General features: G+C 43.8%; 2 protein-coding genes across 3 annotated transcripts in view; one reads left to right on the top strand and one right to left on the bottom strand.

Moving 5' to 3' along the window:
* LOC124055725 (sodium-driven chloride bicarbonate exchanger-like) overlaps positions 1–4,909 on the bottom strand; it is a 37,853-nt gene extending 32,944 nt beyond the window's left edge. For both annotated transcript variants that reach the window (XM_046382809.1, XM_046382810.1), the window contains exons 1-3: positions 4,772–4,909; positions 2,635–2,858; positions 887–916 (exon numbers count right to left, since the gene is read on the bottom strand). The gene's annotated coding sequence lies outside the window, so the exon portion shown is untranslated. The remainder of the gene's footprint in view (positions 1–886; positions 917–2,634; positions 2,859–4,771) is intronic.
* On the top strand, positions 4,818–12,581 carry stk24b (serine/threonine kinase 24b (STE20 homolog, yeast)). The gene is made up of 11 exons (XM_046382822.1): positions 4,818–4,953; positions 7,240–7,470; positions 7,813–7,869; positions 8,152–8,260; positions 8,565–8,722; positions 9,070–9,255; positions 9,366–9,514; positions 9,802–9,925; positions 10,052–10,120; positions 10,277–10,413; positions 10,508–12,581. Exons 1-11 carry the CDS (start codon positions 4,912–4,914, stop codon positions 10,542–10,544), a joined length of 1,299 nt encoding a protein of 432 aa, XP_046238778.1. The 5' UTR covers positions 4,818–4,911; the 3' UTR covers positions 10,545–12,581.
* The last annotated feature ends 224 nt before the right edge of the window (positions 12,582–12,805 follow it).

Raw genomic sequence — 12,805 nt, 5'->3', positions numbered from 1 at the left:
GTCACTTAATTCCTATTATCTATTATTATTTACCCAGCGTACTCTCAGCCGCACAGGGCTGCCAGATTTATAGTGGCATGTGTGACAATTGTGATCTAAAAATACATGACATCTGCTAGACAAGCCGGCTAATTAAAGACATAAACCAAATACAGCTGCTCAATATTATTGCGCATTATAGATTATAGAAGAGATGGATTAAGAGCACAGTGTGATCGCACTTCTGCCATCAGAGTCATCAGGAAAAGAGAACCGCCTGTCTGATATCGTCCACTGTTTTAATTCTTAATTGCACTTTTAGTGGTGGAGGAAGTGTTCCAATCCTTAAGTAAAAGTACCAAAACAAGAATATTATTTAGTCTAGTGGATCCCAACTCAAGAGTAAGGATCATCCAGAAAGGTCACAAGATAAATTTGGGGGGTTCTGTAATGATTAATGTGACAGAAAAGAAGAGAAAACAGCCCTGCTGCAAAGATCTCTGTTCATTTTTGGCAGTTGTCTCTAATTGTTGCCTTCATAGTCAAATACTGGATAATTCGGCATCTTTGGGTCTCAGTTGAGACAAACAAATGAAAACATCTGAGAATGGATCTTGGTAAAGTAAATATCTCAGCTGTGCCTACTTGCTATCCACCACTGCTCTTCTTAAAGCCCTTTACAGACTCCTTTAATGTAATAACAGTCAGTTTATTTCACGTGACTTCCTTTTTATAATTTCTGCTTTGCTCTTCATGTTTATTTTATTGTTTTTACTATCGATTTACAGATTGGATGGTCGTGTTTTAGGCTTTAACAAGTGCATTAAATCGAGTTATCATTGACGTGACTGAGCAAATCAATATGACGTTTTGCGAGGCAGATGGAGCCAATGAGAGATGTACTCACCACATCTTTATTTTCTTGGGAACTTTGTTCCTGCAAGTCAAAGGAGATCGAGAAATCAGTCAGTGGGACAAAAGCGAGGCATGAGGATACTTTACTGTCACGCCTTATGCTCTGTTAAGAAATTCCTTAACATGCAGTAAAGCTTGTCCCAACCCAAACAGCTGATAGACACGGCATTAGCCACAATGCATTCACATACAGCCCTTCCTGCTGTAAATTAAACATACTCTCATGCTTAACCTTGAGAACTTGGTAACCTGGCAGAATGGAGAACAACAGGATAGTCTTTTTTTCTAGTGAGGAGTCCCAGAGATTCTCACCATGCTAACACCTCACATACCCATACACATCCTGGTGGAAACCATGACAACGCATTTGCTTGCCGTGTAAGCGGAGGGACAGGGGAAGCAGCAATGAGGTACAATAACAGGAAAAGCAACCACACTGCATTGAGACTGCAGGGGAAACAGAACAGCCATCCCACGCCACATCAGCTACAACAGGCTTCACTGTAAGCTCTGGAAAACTAAGTCCTCGTGTAACACGTCCACAAATAGAACGAACAGGGAGAGTATTGATTTGCCTCAAGAGCAATCGTTGCTTTTCAACATTGGTGAGGACAAAGCCAAACATATTTTATCTCTCTCCTCTGGTAAACTGTGCATCCAAGGCAGCAGGCATTTTTTTCTCCTTCTCGGCACAGTCTCACCTGAATGCTAATGAGGGGAGGCTGGCCGCAGTAGGAGGGTCTGCCTTCAAGTGGCTCAACGTGTTACGATTGAGACAAGCTTGTTTGATAATCCGCCAGGGGTTTCACTGGGCTCTGACCTAGGGAACTCAAATTGTTTCCTGTTGTACCTCACCAACATGTGACACAACCTGAGCCCACACTGAAGAGAAGACATCTCAGTGCAATAAATTACCTATTCATTCATTTTTCAGGGAGATGGATGATGATTTCAAGAGAACAGAGGGATGGCGGCTCAGGAATACCAAATGTGAGAAAATCTGATTAGTTTCTTTAGGAATTTATGTCTTGAAATGTGTACAAATAGGACAAATAGGTTATAAATAATAAGTGGAGCTTCTCATGGTCGAATCCAGCTGATGAGACATCTACCTCCCCCTGTCTCCTCACTGTTAGGATCAAACACTTTATGCTCTCATCTCAGTGGAACATCTTAGGCCCGCAGCACTGTATACTTAAAGCAACAGCTTGCCAGCAGTTTTTCAGAGATTGCTAAAAACTGCCTCGACTGGTAAATCATATAATTTAGCTGCAAGGCAACATATTAAGAAGTCTTTCCATGCGGGGTACTAATTACTAACCGTAGCTGCTGTGTAATATCATATGAAGTCAACCTGTACAGTGTCTGAAAAATGCTTTCTGTGTGAAGGTGGAGGCGTTTATACTGACTGAAATGTAAAAAAAAAAAAGCTCTAATGTGAATTGAATACACGGTGAAAACATGAATTTTTGCCAATTTATGGTGCGCAGCATCCGTGTTAATCATGATATCCAGGGGACATACAATCACTAAAGCAGAGAAAATATGGGTCATTTTGAAATACAGAGGTACTGAACAGGAATCATACATTGATAGGACGGTTCATCCCAAGTGAGTCTGGGATATTCTAAAGGGAAATTACATAAACTGGTGGCCATTAGTCCATTCATGTCTAAGATTCAAAGCTACAATATATGAAATTGACCAAAATACAACAATAGCGCGTCTGTTTAGTCTTACCGTAGGTAAAAGCGGCTCCATTTGAGCTCCTTGATCCGTGATGTCCATCTTTTCTTCTCCTTGGCTTCACAATAGACAAGTCGTGATGCGCAACTGCGCTTCTGTCAAACGCTGGTTGAAGACAAGGTTTGGCTTTTGTGGTTTCTTTTTTTCCCCTCCTCCGCCTCTCACATTCACCGGCCGGGTTTTCTCAAATGGAGGTAGCTCAGTATTCCCGTCCTGCCCTACATAATTTACGCATGAAGGAGGGAGTTAGTGCTTCCCATTACACGCGTTTCAACCCCGGACGCGGCGACGATGAGGCGCACAAGTGAGACGCGAAGCCGCTGTGCGCATACTTTTATTCAAAAATTCACATGAGGGCTAATCCTCCAAACATGCAGGCCTATTTAGAGCCATCCAAACAGTATGTATTTTAGTTGAAATGAGAAACGCGTGTGTCACTCATTTCGTATGTAAACCGTTGCATCCACATACACAGACTACATCACGCTCTCAAGGGCTGCAATTTAAAATCTAAAAATATTTATATATGTGTGCATCGTTTCAGCAGACCCCCCCTTGGCAGTGAAACCCAGTTTAATAGCAACACCAACAGCATTACGCTCATGCTGCAATGCCTTCTTAATGTAAGAAGCGTGTCTTGTTTGGGCGACCCATGTGGATTTTCTCAGTCACTGGCCTGCGCCGCACAGGCCCTCTGTGAGAACAGCATGAAAACAGCTGCAGACATTGATTATGACCGCGCTCTGTTCTCGCTTCAGCTGTATTGGTTTTCCATCAAATATTCCCGGGAATTAAAAAAACGCCAGCTGAAGCCACACACTGGGAAACTCATCCCTGTTTCTAGCTGCAGCACGCGATGATGCACCGGCATCAGCATCCAGATTACGCAAGGATGCTGCTGCAGTGAAGTTGATACACTGGCGCCCCCCTGTGGTGAAACACGTGAAGCGTCGATTAGATCCAGTGCAATTAGCGCTGCAGCACTGCAAAAGAGCATGGGCTGGAAAATCATTGGAATTTGATTTGCTCACAATGCAGTTGTTTTGTTTCAATTCAGTATATACACTAGGCTGCAATGCTATTACGTAGACGTCAGTATTACAGAGGTCAAGACGCAAAGTGTGTAATTGTTATGCCGCCTTTAAGGATACAAAGTGGATTGATTACAGTATGCCACGGGCAGTAGCTCCTAAAATGAGGCACAGACCCTCTGGGGCCCCCGGCAGACATAACTCCATTTTAATCTGAGAAGTGATTTAATCAGTGTATTTCATATTAATCAGCGGTGTAAATTTATTTTTATTATTATAGAGTTTCCCAGGCAATCTGCAGCAAATCACAGTGAGACTCGAATTTTCTCAGATGGGGCTCTACACAGACATAACAACACGGCTTAATGCGGGCCTTTCTCAATATCAAGACTTCAAAAACTTTAACGGGACCTCGGTCCATCCACCTGGCACCAACACCTGGAGAGAAAGAAGGCAGGAGGATGTTGTTGTTGATCCGGATCCGGATCCGCCCAGCCAGGCGTCACAGCACCGACAAGATGGCCGAGACTACGGGACGAAAGTGAGGGAGGAAACAAAAACACTGGCGAGCGATCTTTGCCGCAGATGCCAGACCCGTGGAGCTGCTGAATACAAGTTCAAGCAAAGATAAAAGCTCGGCGATCTGTTTACTCGAGACTCCGTTCTGTGGGTGACATTTACGGTATGCATGCAAATTGTGCTCCGAGCCAGCTCGCTGACAGAACGTTAGTCAGGCTGTCTGCGTTGGCTAGCTAGCTAACGAGATAACCATGTTAGCTAGCTGACAACACCGTTAGCGAGAGAATACGTTTTCAGAAAGTGACAGTTGGGTAATTTTAAAATAAACAGTTGTTGTTACTTATCCGTTTCTGTTGTGGCAGCTGCAAAACTCGTCTGAGAGGGAAACATTGGATTTACCGCACTAGTTAATGCTTAGCCAGCTGGTTAGCAAACTAACATTGCGGATTTCTCGTTCAGAGTTAGCATTAGCCAGCGTCTGTTAGCTTGCTCAGCTGTTTTGGACGACTTGGGGTTGTTCCGACACTGGGAAGGCACACCAGCGTGTGCTGAAGGACATTTTTCTCTTCACATAAAAGTACCTGAGACGGTTTTCAGTAGGCCCGTGTTAACCTGGTGTCCCGGAGGATTGCTAACACTAACGGCACCGCAGCCGGGACTGTAAACATCAGTCAAGTCGAGGAGCGTTGTTGGAGGAGGCTCAAAACCAGTCAGCATCACCATGGCCCATTCTCCTGTTCAGGGTAACCTGCCGGGGATGCAGGTAAGCCAAATGTCTTTTGAGTTTGTTCCTCAGTTGGTCGTCGAGGTCACTGCCAGAACAAAATGTACACTCTTTGATTTCCCGCTGTGGGCTTCATGCACACCTTTTCAACTCGTGATTCTCGGAGTCCTCGGACTCAAAAGATCATCTCCTGAAATTAACCTCACGGACGCCGGAAATATTTTAAAGATGATGATGATGCTGTTGTTCATCAACGCAGAACGAAGTGCTTGTCAGGCACGTAGCTGTTGTCACAATTTATTGAGAAGACCAAAAATGTGAAGCAACCTAAACTCAGAACTCAGAACAGAAGAATTTGTATGGGACCCCCGACAACACAGCAGAACGTTAATTAACGTCTCCGCTATGTCGTCATTACTATTTATTTTCCCGGCGACAGTGAACGCCACATATTTGCGACAGAAAGAAACGCACGTGAAATTCCCATATTTTAACGACTTGACAGCAATAGAACTCGATGGTTCTCATGTAACAAAGAAACTATTATGCACACATGAGTCTTGTTCTTGACTCTGCTGCTATCTTTAGGATTTTGCCTATAGGGGATAATTGTGTTGGGTAGATACCTAGAGGAGATAACAGTTCCTAATGTAATCTGCCTCTTGCACCAGATTATATTCCCTGTGCAAGCTTGTTAGCACATATTCCTGGTTGAAAGTAAATGTATACAGATTCAGAGTCTTGGGGAAAATGCATCAGAAGAGGACAAACTGCTGGGGATTTGGCACCACTGAAGACACCTGTCCATTTAAAACATCATAACTCATGCTAGGAGAAAAAGATTGTCAGTGGTTGTTCTTAAATTAAATAGCCTGAATTAAAGGCTTTGCTAGTCTGCTTTTTCTAGCAGTATTTTCACATATCAAATATTGATTTAATACAGGTCTGAAACTATCTGTGCAAGTTGCAAATCAGGCAGCAAAAGTCAGGGTTTGCCAGTAGTTTAACTTGAAAGCCGTGTTCCAGTTTGACCCCTTGGTCCCAAACAAAGCATCTTATTGTTAATAAAATATGACTCAGCGCATTATTGCATTATAATCTGTTCTGCATCACACTTTTCAATAGCAGAATCACTTTTTAGTTTCTTGAATAAACCTCTTTCACGACCCCATAACATTCTCCATTTATGACATAAGTATCCCTTCTTGCATATGGCAGCTGTCTCATGTAGCTATCTCAAAACAGCCGTATTGACCCTTTCTCTGCCCCAAAAAAGGTCATGAAAGGAAGTTGTTTTTGTCAGCGCCTGCTCTTGTGTTTCCCACATAACAGCCTCTGGAGAGTGAAGTCATTTTAGTTCACTTACTGCGACATTCAACTAGGATACCAACACTACAGTGTGCTTAATCAGGAAAATTGGAAATAGGATACATATTGTTGGATACATGGAACACACTTCCAGCTTTTTCCCAGAGGCACTTCAAAGCTCCACTTAAGTTTTTTTTTCCTGACCTCCCAAACACACAGAAATCATGCAACATTTGTCCTTCCTGTTCGTCTGGATGTTTTCAGATCTTTCATAGATAGAAATGTGTATCTGCAGGTGACGTACAGGGTCGTTTTAATCATTTTTGTCATCTATAAAATGATTATCTGCATGAGGTGCCGTGCCAGTGTCAGCATTTCAAAATGAATGCTTTTTATTTCAAGTCGAAGGTGTATATGAAGCTGTGATGGCTGATGGGATGCAGCTCTTGCGATTGGCTGACTGAGTGATTGAAGGAGGACATTGTGGTTAGACATAATTGTAGTTGCTATTTAAAACACTCAAGGAAAGTTACTTTTAGTGCCATTATGAAAACACTGGAAAAGGTCTTTAAAAAATCTGACTCAGAAGTTAAAATTCAAGACCATTTTCATCCATAGTTGAGCTGCAGTAACTTGTCAATCACCAAAAAAAATACTTTGATCTGTGAATGGCAGACACTAAACCCCACAGGTGCTGTAGGTTATTCAAAGAACTAGAACGTTATTTTAGGTGCCCATTTCATGTTATTGAAATTCTTTTTGCCTGCATGTTATCCAATTGTTACACTCTTTCCCTTTTATTCTCCTGTGTCTCTCTTTCTGTGTAAACAAACAAAAGGTGTTGCAACGAATGAATTAATGCATCCTGTAAGAATGGCTCCCTGCTGGTGTTTCCTATTTGCTCCCAAACATTCAGTTCTTTTCAACCATCCCTCTTTCTTTCTTTCTTTCTTTTCTTTTCTTAATGCCGCCTTCCCTTTCCTCCCCCGCTTTGTCCTCCCCTCTCATCACCAACAGAATGCCAAAGCTGACCCGGAGGAGCTGTTCACCAAGCTGGAGCGCATTGGCAAGGGTTCATTCGGCGAGGTGTTCAAAGGCATCGACAATCGCACCCAGAAAGTAGTGGCCATCAAGATCATAGATCTGGAGGAGGCGGAGGACGAGATCGAAGACATCCAGCAGGAGATCACGGTGCTGAGCCAGTGCGACAGCCCCTTTGTCACCAAGTACTATGGATCATACCTGAAGGTTTGTCTCACGTCGTGTCATGATTAGGAGTCAACTGGATATGCATTAACGCTTTTTAGTTTAGTATTTTTGCATCAGTTCCCCGCATAAATCAAACCTCCAAGTGAACGAAAGGGATGAGACATAAAAGGATCTCTGTACCCACTTTTTCCCTGAATAATCCTAAATTTAAAAGGATTAGCCTCAGACGACTTCAGGCTCCCACCAGGCTCTTATTAGTGTCATCCTGACTTGTTTGGGAATGCACGTGCCTCTTGACAGCTCACAGTAAGCCAGTAACCACCTTCATAAACTAATTCTGAAATGTACCATGTGTTTCTCTCTCTGTCTCTGCTGTTCCAGGACACTAAGTTATGGATCATTATGGAGTATTTAGGTGGAGGCTCAGCATTAGATTTGGTAAGTGATTTTTCCTGCTTCATTTTTATTTCACTGAGCTCCACGTCTTCTGGATCATCCAAAAAGACTCCACAAGAAAAGTTTATCACCAGGCTTATCCTTGAATGTAATTTTTGGTGAAGTGCTCCTTTTTAATTTGAATCAAAGTTGCGCCCTTGGCTTTAGATAAGTTACTCTTTGGTCTTGCTGTGGTGTCAGCCATGTACAATTAATACTCGCCCACCCTGCACCTCAGAAGACACCCACAGCTCACGGTTTTATTTTTTTGTTTCTCTTGTAAAGATGGAGCCTGGAGCTCTGGACGAGACACAGATCGCCACGATCCTGAGAGAGATCCTCAAGGGCCTTGAGTATCTGCACTCTGAGAAGAAGATCCACAGGGATATCAAAGGTAGTTGACCGACTGAGAGCGCTGCTCTTAGAGGACGCAGGTTTCAGCTGACTAAATGGCATCAATGAGCAGACACAAATATCGCATAGCACGTTAATAGTATTGATGTCCACTTATGGCTTCATTCATTATATAGTTTACGTTTCATCGGTGGAACTGAGATGAACACTCTGGAGAGTCACTAAAAGGCTTCTGACAGTTGCTCCGTCTGTATTAAATAAATTGGCCATGCAGATAAATGGCAGAATCGGCAGAAGAGTCTGATGTGGCCCAGCTGCTCACTCTTCTGTCCTCCCCCCCGCAGCTGCCAACGTGCTGCTGTCCGAGCAAGGAGAGGTGAAGCTGGCAGATTTCGGTGTGGCGGGGCAGCTGACCGACACTCAGATCAAACGCAACACCTTTGTCGGCACGCCCTTCTGGATGGCCCCCGAGGTTATCAAACAGTCGGCCTACGACTCCAAGGTAAGCTGGAGGACGATGTGCTCCGTTCACGCCGCGCGGTCCATTACTCTTGGTTGCACTCTTGCTGCACTGAATGGCGTTTCCTTTAAAATAGCACTTAGAAGCAGCGCAAACAGCCTAATGCTGTCAAACTACACCCTGATCAAGTTGTGACCAGCAAACTGACAGGAAACACTGCTATTACTTTTGCACTATACACTGTTTTACATCTGCATTTCCTCTGCAAATAAAATGAAAAAGCTAATGATGTAATGCAGTATTACACTTTAAATTAGGTTGTTCCTTTGTACATTTTTTTTCACTTTCTTTTGTCCTTAGTTTAATTTTGTTCACCTGGTGTGTTTCAGGCTGATATCTGGTCTTTGGGCATCACAGCCATCGAGCTGGCAAAAGGTGAGCCTCCCCACTCGGAGCTGCACCCCATGAAGGTTTTATTCCTCATCCCAAAGAACAACCCGCCCACGCTGGAGGGCAACTACAGCAAACCGCTCAAGGAGTTTGTCGAGGCCTGTCTCAACAAGGAGCCCAGTTTTGTATGTAATTTTTCATATTAAAGCATTTCTCTTTAGCCTGCATACACTCAGATTTTTTTACAGTGTGTTTTTACCGTGTTTACAGTGTGCTCAACTCCTCATTTCCACAGAGGCCAACTGCCAAAGAGCTGCTGAAGCATAAGCTGATCGTTCGCTATGCGAAAAAGACCTCCTACTTGACTGAGCTGGTGGACAAGTACAAGAGGTGGAAGGCAGAGCAGTCTAGAACCACAGAGTCCAGTTCTGATGAGTCAGACTCGTAAGTCTGATACCCTCTTTTTTCCCTCTTTATTGTGCAAATACGCCATTGATTTCTGTTACTGTCTTCTTTTTATTGCTTCTCTTATTGCTAGTCTTTATGTTTTTACTGTATGCTATTATCCCTGCAGCTCTTTTTACTCCTATTTGTACACATCCTGCTGAGTCATCCTCTGTGCTGCTTTCCTCCCACATTTGCCACAACGATGAGCTCGAAGCACTTAAAGTGTGACTTAATTTCTCATCCTCATGAATATTCAACGCCCCTTTTAATATTTGTCCAATCAGAGAGCAGGATGGCCAGGCGTCTGGCGGGAACGACTTTGGCAGCGATGACTGGATCTTCACCATCCGGGAAAAGGACCCCAAGAAGCTGCAGAACGGGGAGGGACAGTCAGTGGCATCAGATCAGGTGAGGTTATTGTTGAGGCTCCGACTTCCTGTATGGACATTCACGTTGGTTAAAAGCTGTCTGCTACTTCAGTTTCCTACCTCTCTTCCTCTCTTCTCCTTCTAACATCTCTCTCTTTCCCCATAGACAAAAGACATTCCAAAGAGGCCTTATTCACAGAGCCTGGCTACAGTCATTTCTCCTGCATTAGCCGAGGTAAGGAGCTCCTTCTGGAGAACCAGCAGACTCTGACTTCAAATGCAGTCGCTTCTAGTCTTTTTGGTTTGATTCAAACGGACAGTGAGTGAGTCTTATCATATTGCTTCTGTCATCAGTGTGAATAAATGTCCCCGTGTTTGTTTTCGTTCCCAGCTCAAGGCGAGACAGGAGCAGGTGAACGGCAACCCCATGGTCCTGGACGAGCTGAGGGAGGCCATCCTGCTGGCTGAAGAGGCCTACCCCGGTATCTCCGATTCCCTGGTGGCTCACATGGTCCACAGGCTCCAGAGGTAGCATCCCACTTTGGTTTTGTGCACAAAACAGAATCCTTTTACATGCAGCAGGTGATGATGATTTATTGTTGTTATTCTACTCTTCTTGCAGCTTCTCCACAAGCAGGACATCCTCCTCCTCCCCCTAGTAACCGGCTCTCTGCCCCAGCCCTGCTCTCCCAGGCCCCCACCCCCCACCCCCCAACACCACATCCAGGTCAGAGGGTTAAAAGCCAAGGGTCAAGTCATTCAATACCAGCTGACCACATTTGACCTCCCATGTTGGGGGGGGTGCTAATCTAGTCCTGTAAAAATTACTGAACTCCAAAGTGGAGGATAACGGAGAGACTCTGGAGAGCTTCTTTTAGCCACTTATGAGAGGAGAAGTTCAGGGGGAAGCAGAACCTGCAGAAACAGATGGGACAAGACTCAAAGTCAGAGCATCAAGTCAAGTCAGACTCTGACAGCCTCACACCACGGAGTCTCTACGTGGAATTTGCTCGACGAGGAGCTGAACCCCCCCCCCCTCCCCCAAAAAAACAAAAAAATACAAGACTTCATCCCCTTCTCAATGCAGGCGTCATATCCCCAGAACCTCTAAAAGCATGCTTGATGAACCTGCAGGGATATTATGTTTGTGTGCAAGCTGCGTGTGTGCACAAACATGGGTGTGGGCACCTGCGAGCGTGTCTGTGTGTGTGCGTGCATGTGTGCTACGTAAGACTCCCTGTTAAGGCAAATTGCAGCATTCTTAATGAAACCTCAGGTAAAGTGCTTTAAGTGGACCTTTGTCCTCCGAGGCAGTGGGAGGAGGAGGAGGAGGAGGAGGTGGTGGGGGGTCGCCATGCTGTACATGATCACGAGTTGTCATTGCGGGAAATGAATCACTGTGTACAAAATGGTCATGCGCATTTTGTAGATATTGATAATGTTTAAAAGTAGATATTTAAAGATTTCAAGAGTTCCTCCAACAGAGAGAACAGAAAATGCCTTGCCTTTTTGAGATAACACATCTACGTTCTGGCATTTCATCAGAGGTTTAGTTTGTTTTCTTTTACTCGTCGGTGAGTGAAATTCAGTATTCATTAGTGTTTTCTTACCAAGTGACTGAGCTCCAATCTTCCATTTCAATCACCTGCTAAACCATCAGACTAACTATGATACTAAGCTTACTTTGTTTAGAGGCAGAAGCTTTTCCTTTGTTTGTGTAGTCAAGGGAGGAGGCCTACCTGTACTTATGTTTAGACAATTTAAGTCAGTTTTGAAGTTGTGTAGGTTAAATATGAGGGCAGACGGTGGCTCTTGACTAAGGATAGCAAATATGGAGTGGAGCCGAGGACGGACGAGGGGGAACCACTGTGTGCGGCTGAGTGCTGAAATCATGTCAAGTATTATTCTTTCCTTGGCTTGTAATTTATCCTCAGCATTACTTTGAAGCGGAGGCGAGGAGTAACCGCCGAGGACCATCGCAGGCAATCGTGACGCTCGCTCATGGCCAAACTAAACCGCAGATCAGGACGAGCCGAGCTGCAGAAATCGACGCCGTCCTTATTTCCTCACTCCACACATTTCTGTTCTCACTTCCACACCGCGCTAAAAGTGCCATGTCCTCTTATACGCTTTCACCAGATGTTTGTAGTATGATTTGCACCTTTTTTTTTTCTTTTAGCTGAGTCCGATCAGTTTTTTTTTTTCTTTCACACTTTGAAAGTGTGTCGAGTATTTAAAGAAAACCTGTAAGAGGAAAAAAAACAAAATGAAAAAAGTTGCTAATAGCCATGTTTTACTATATATGTTTACTTAAGAGTTCCAGAATTTACTACTACTGTGCTAATGCAGCAATAATGTTGAGGAGTTGCATCAAGACGCACTTGTCAACACAGGGATTGAAAGAAATTAAGAAATATCTGATATTTTTATAACTGCAAAGAGTTAAGTATGAAAATATGGAATGCTTTATGAATATGGGCACCTGCCTCTGGCAAAAATATCTATACCTTACAGAAAAACATATGCTACGGAAAGAACTACAAAATGTGTACATTTGGTCTCCTTTATCATAGCTGACAGTTTATAGTACTGTATATAATCTTTGCTTGTGTCATTTGAGAATTCCCAAGTAAAATGTAAGCTCCTTGTAAGCTTTCAAAGTGACATGAGAAATAAAGATCTAATGCTAACTGAGAGCCTTGTGTCCAGCGTGGCTCATTTGCTGGAGTTTGACGAGTGTAGAGCATGTGTGGTCGTTAACGTTGTCGATGCAGAGTTTGTATTCAGAGAAAGAAATTTATTTGACATGAAGCCAACCACTCCACTCTTTACTGGAGCGCTTGGTGAGCAGCTGTTCATGCAGGACAGTCCTCTGCCAGGCCAAAATGAAATGTGAGGTTGAGTAAGGAATACAATTTAA

The sequence above is a fragment of the Scatophagus argus genome, chromosome 24 (genome assembly GCF_020382885.2).
Source record: "Scatophagus argus isolate fScaArg1 chromosome 24, fScaArg1.pri, whole genome shotgun sequence".
NCBI classification, from domain to species: domain Eukaryota; kingdom Metazoa; phylum Chordata; class Actinopteri; family Scatophagidae; genus Scatophagus; species Scatophagus argus.
Note: the sequence above shows the minus strand (reverse complement) of the source record. Positions and strands in the feature narration are given on the sequence as shown.

Excerpts from the sequence above, each read along its gene's own strand:
- stk24b (XM_046382822.1), top strand. The coding sequence starts at position 4,912 with ATGGCCCATTCTCCTGTTCAGGGTAACCTGCCGGGGATGCAG. Across the intron at positions 7,471-7,812 it reads ACTATGGATCATACCTGAAG|GACACTAAGTTATGGATCAT; the intron begins GTTTGTCTCACG and ends CTGCTGTTCCAG. Across the intron at positions 7,870-8,151 it reads GAGGCTCAGCATTAGATTTG|ATGGAGCCTGGAGCTCTGGA; the intron begins GTAAGTGATTTT and ends TCTCTTGTAAAG.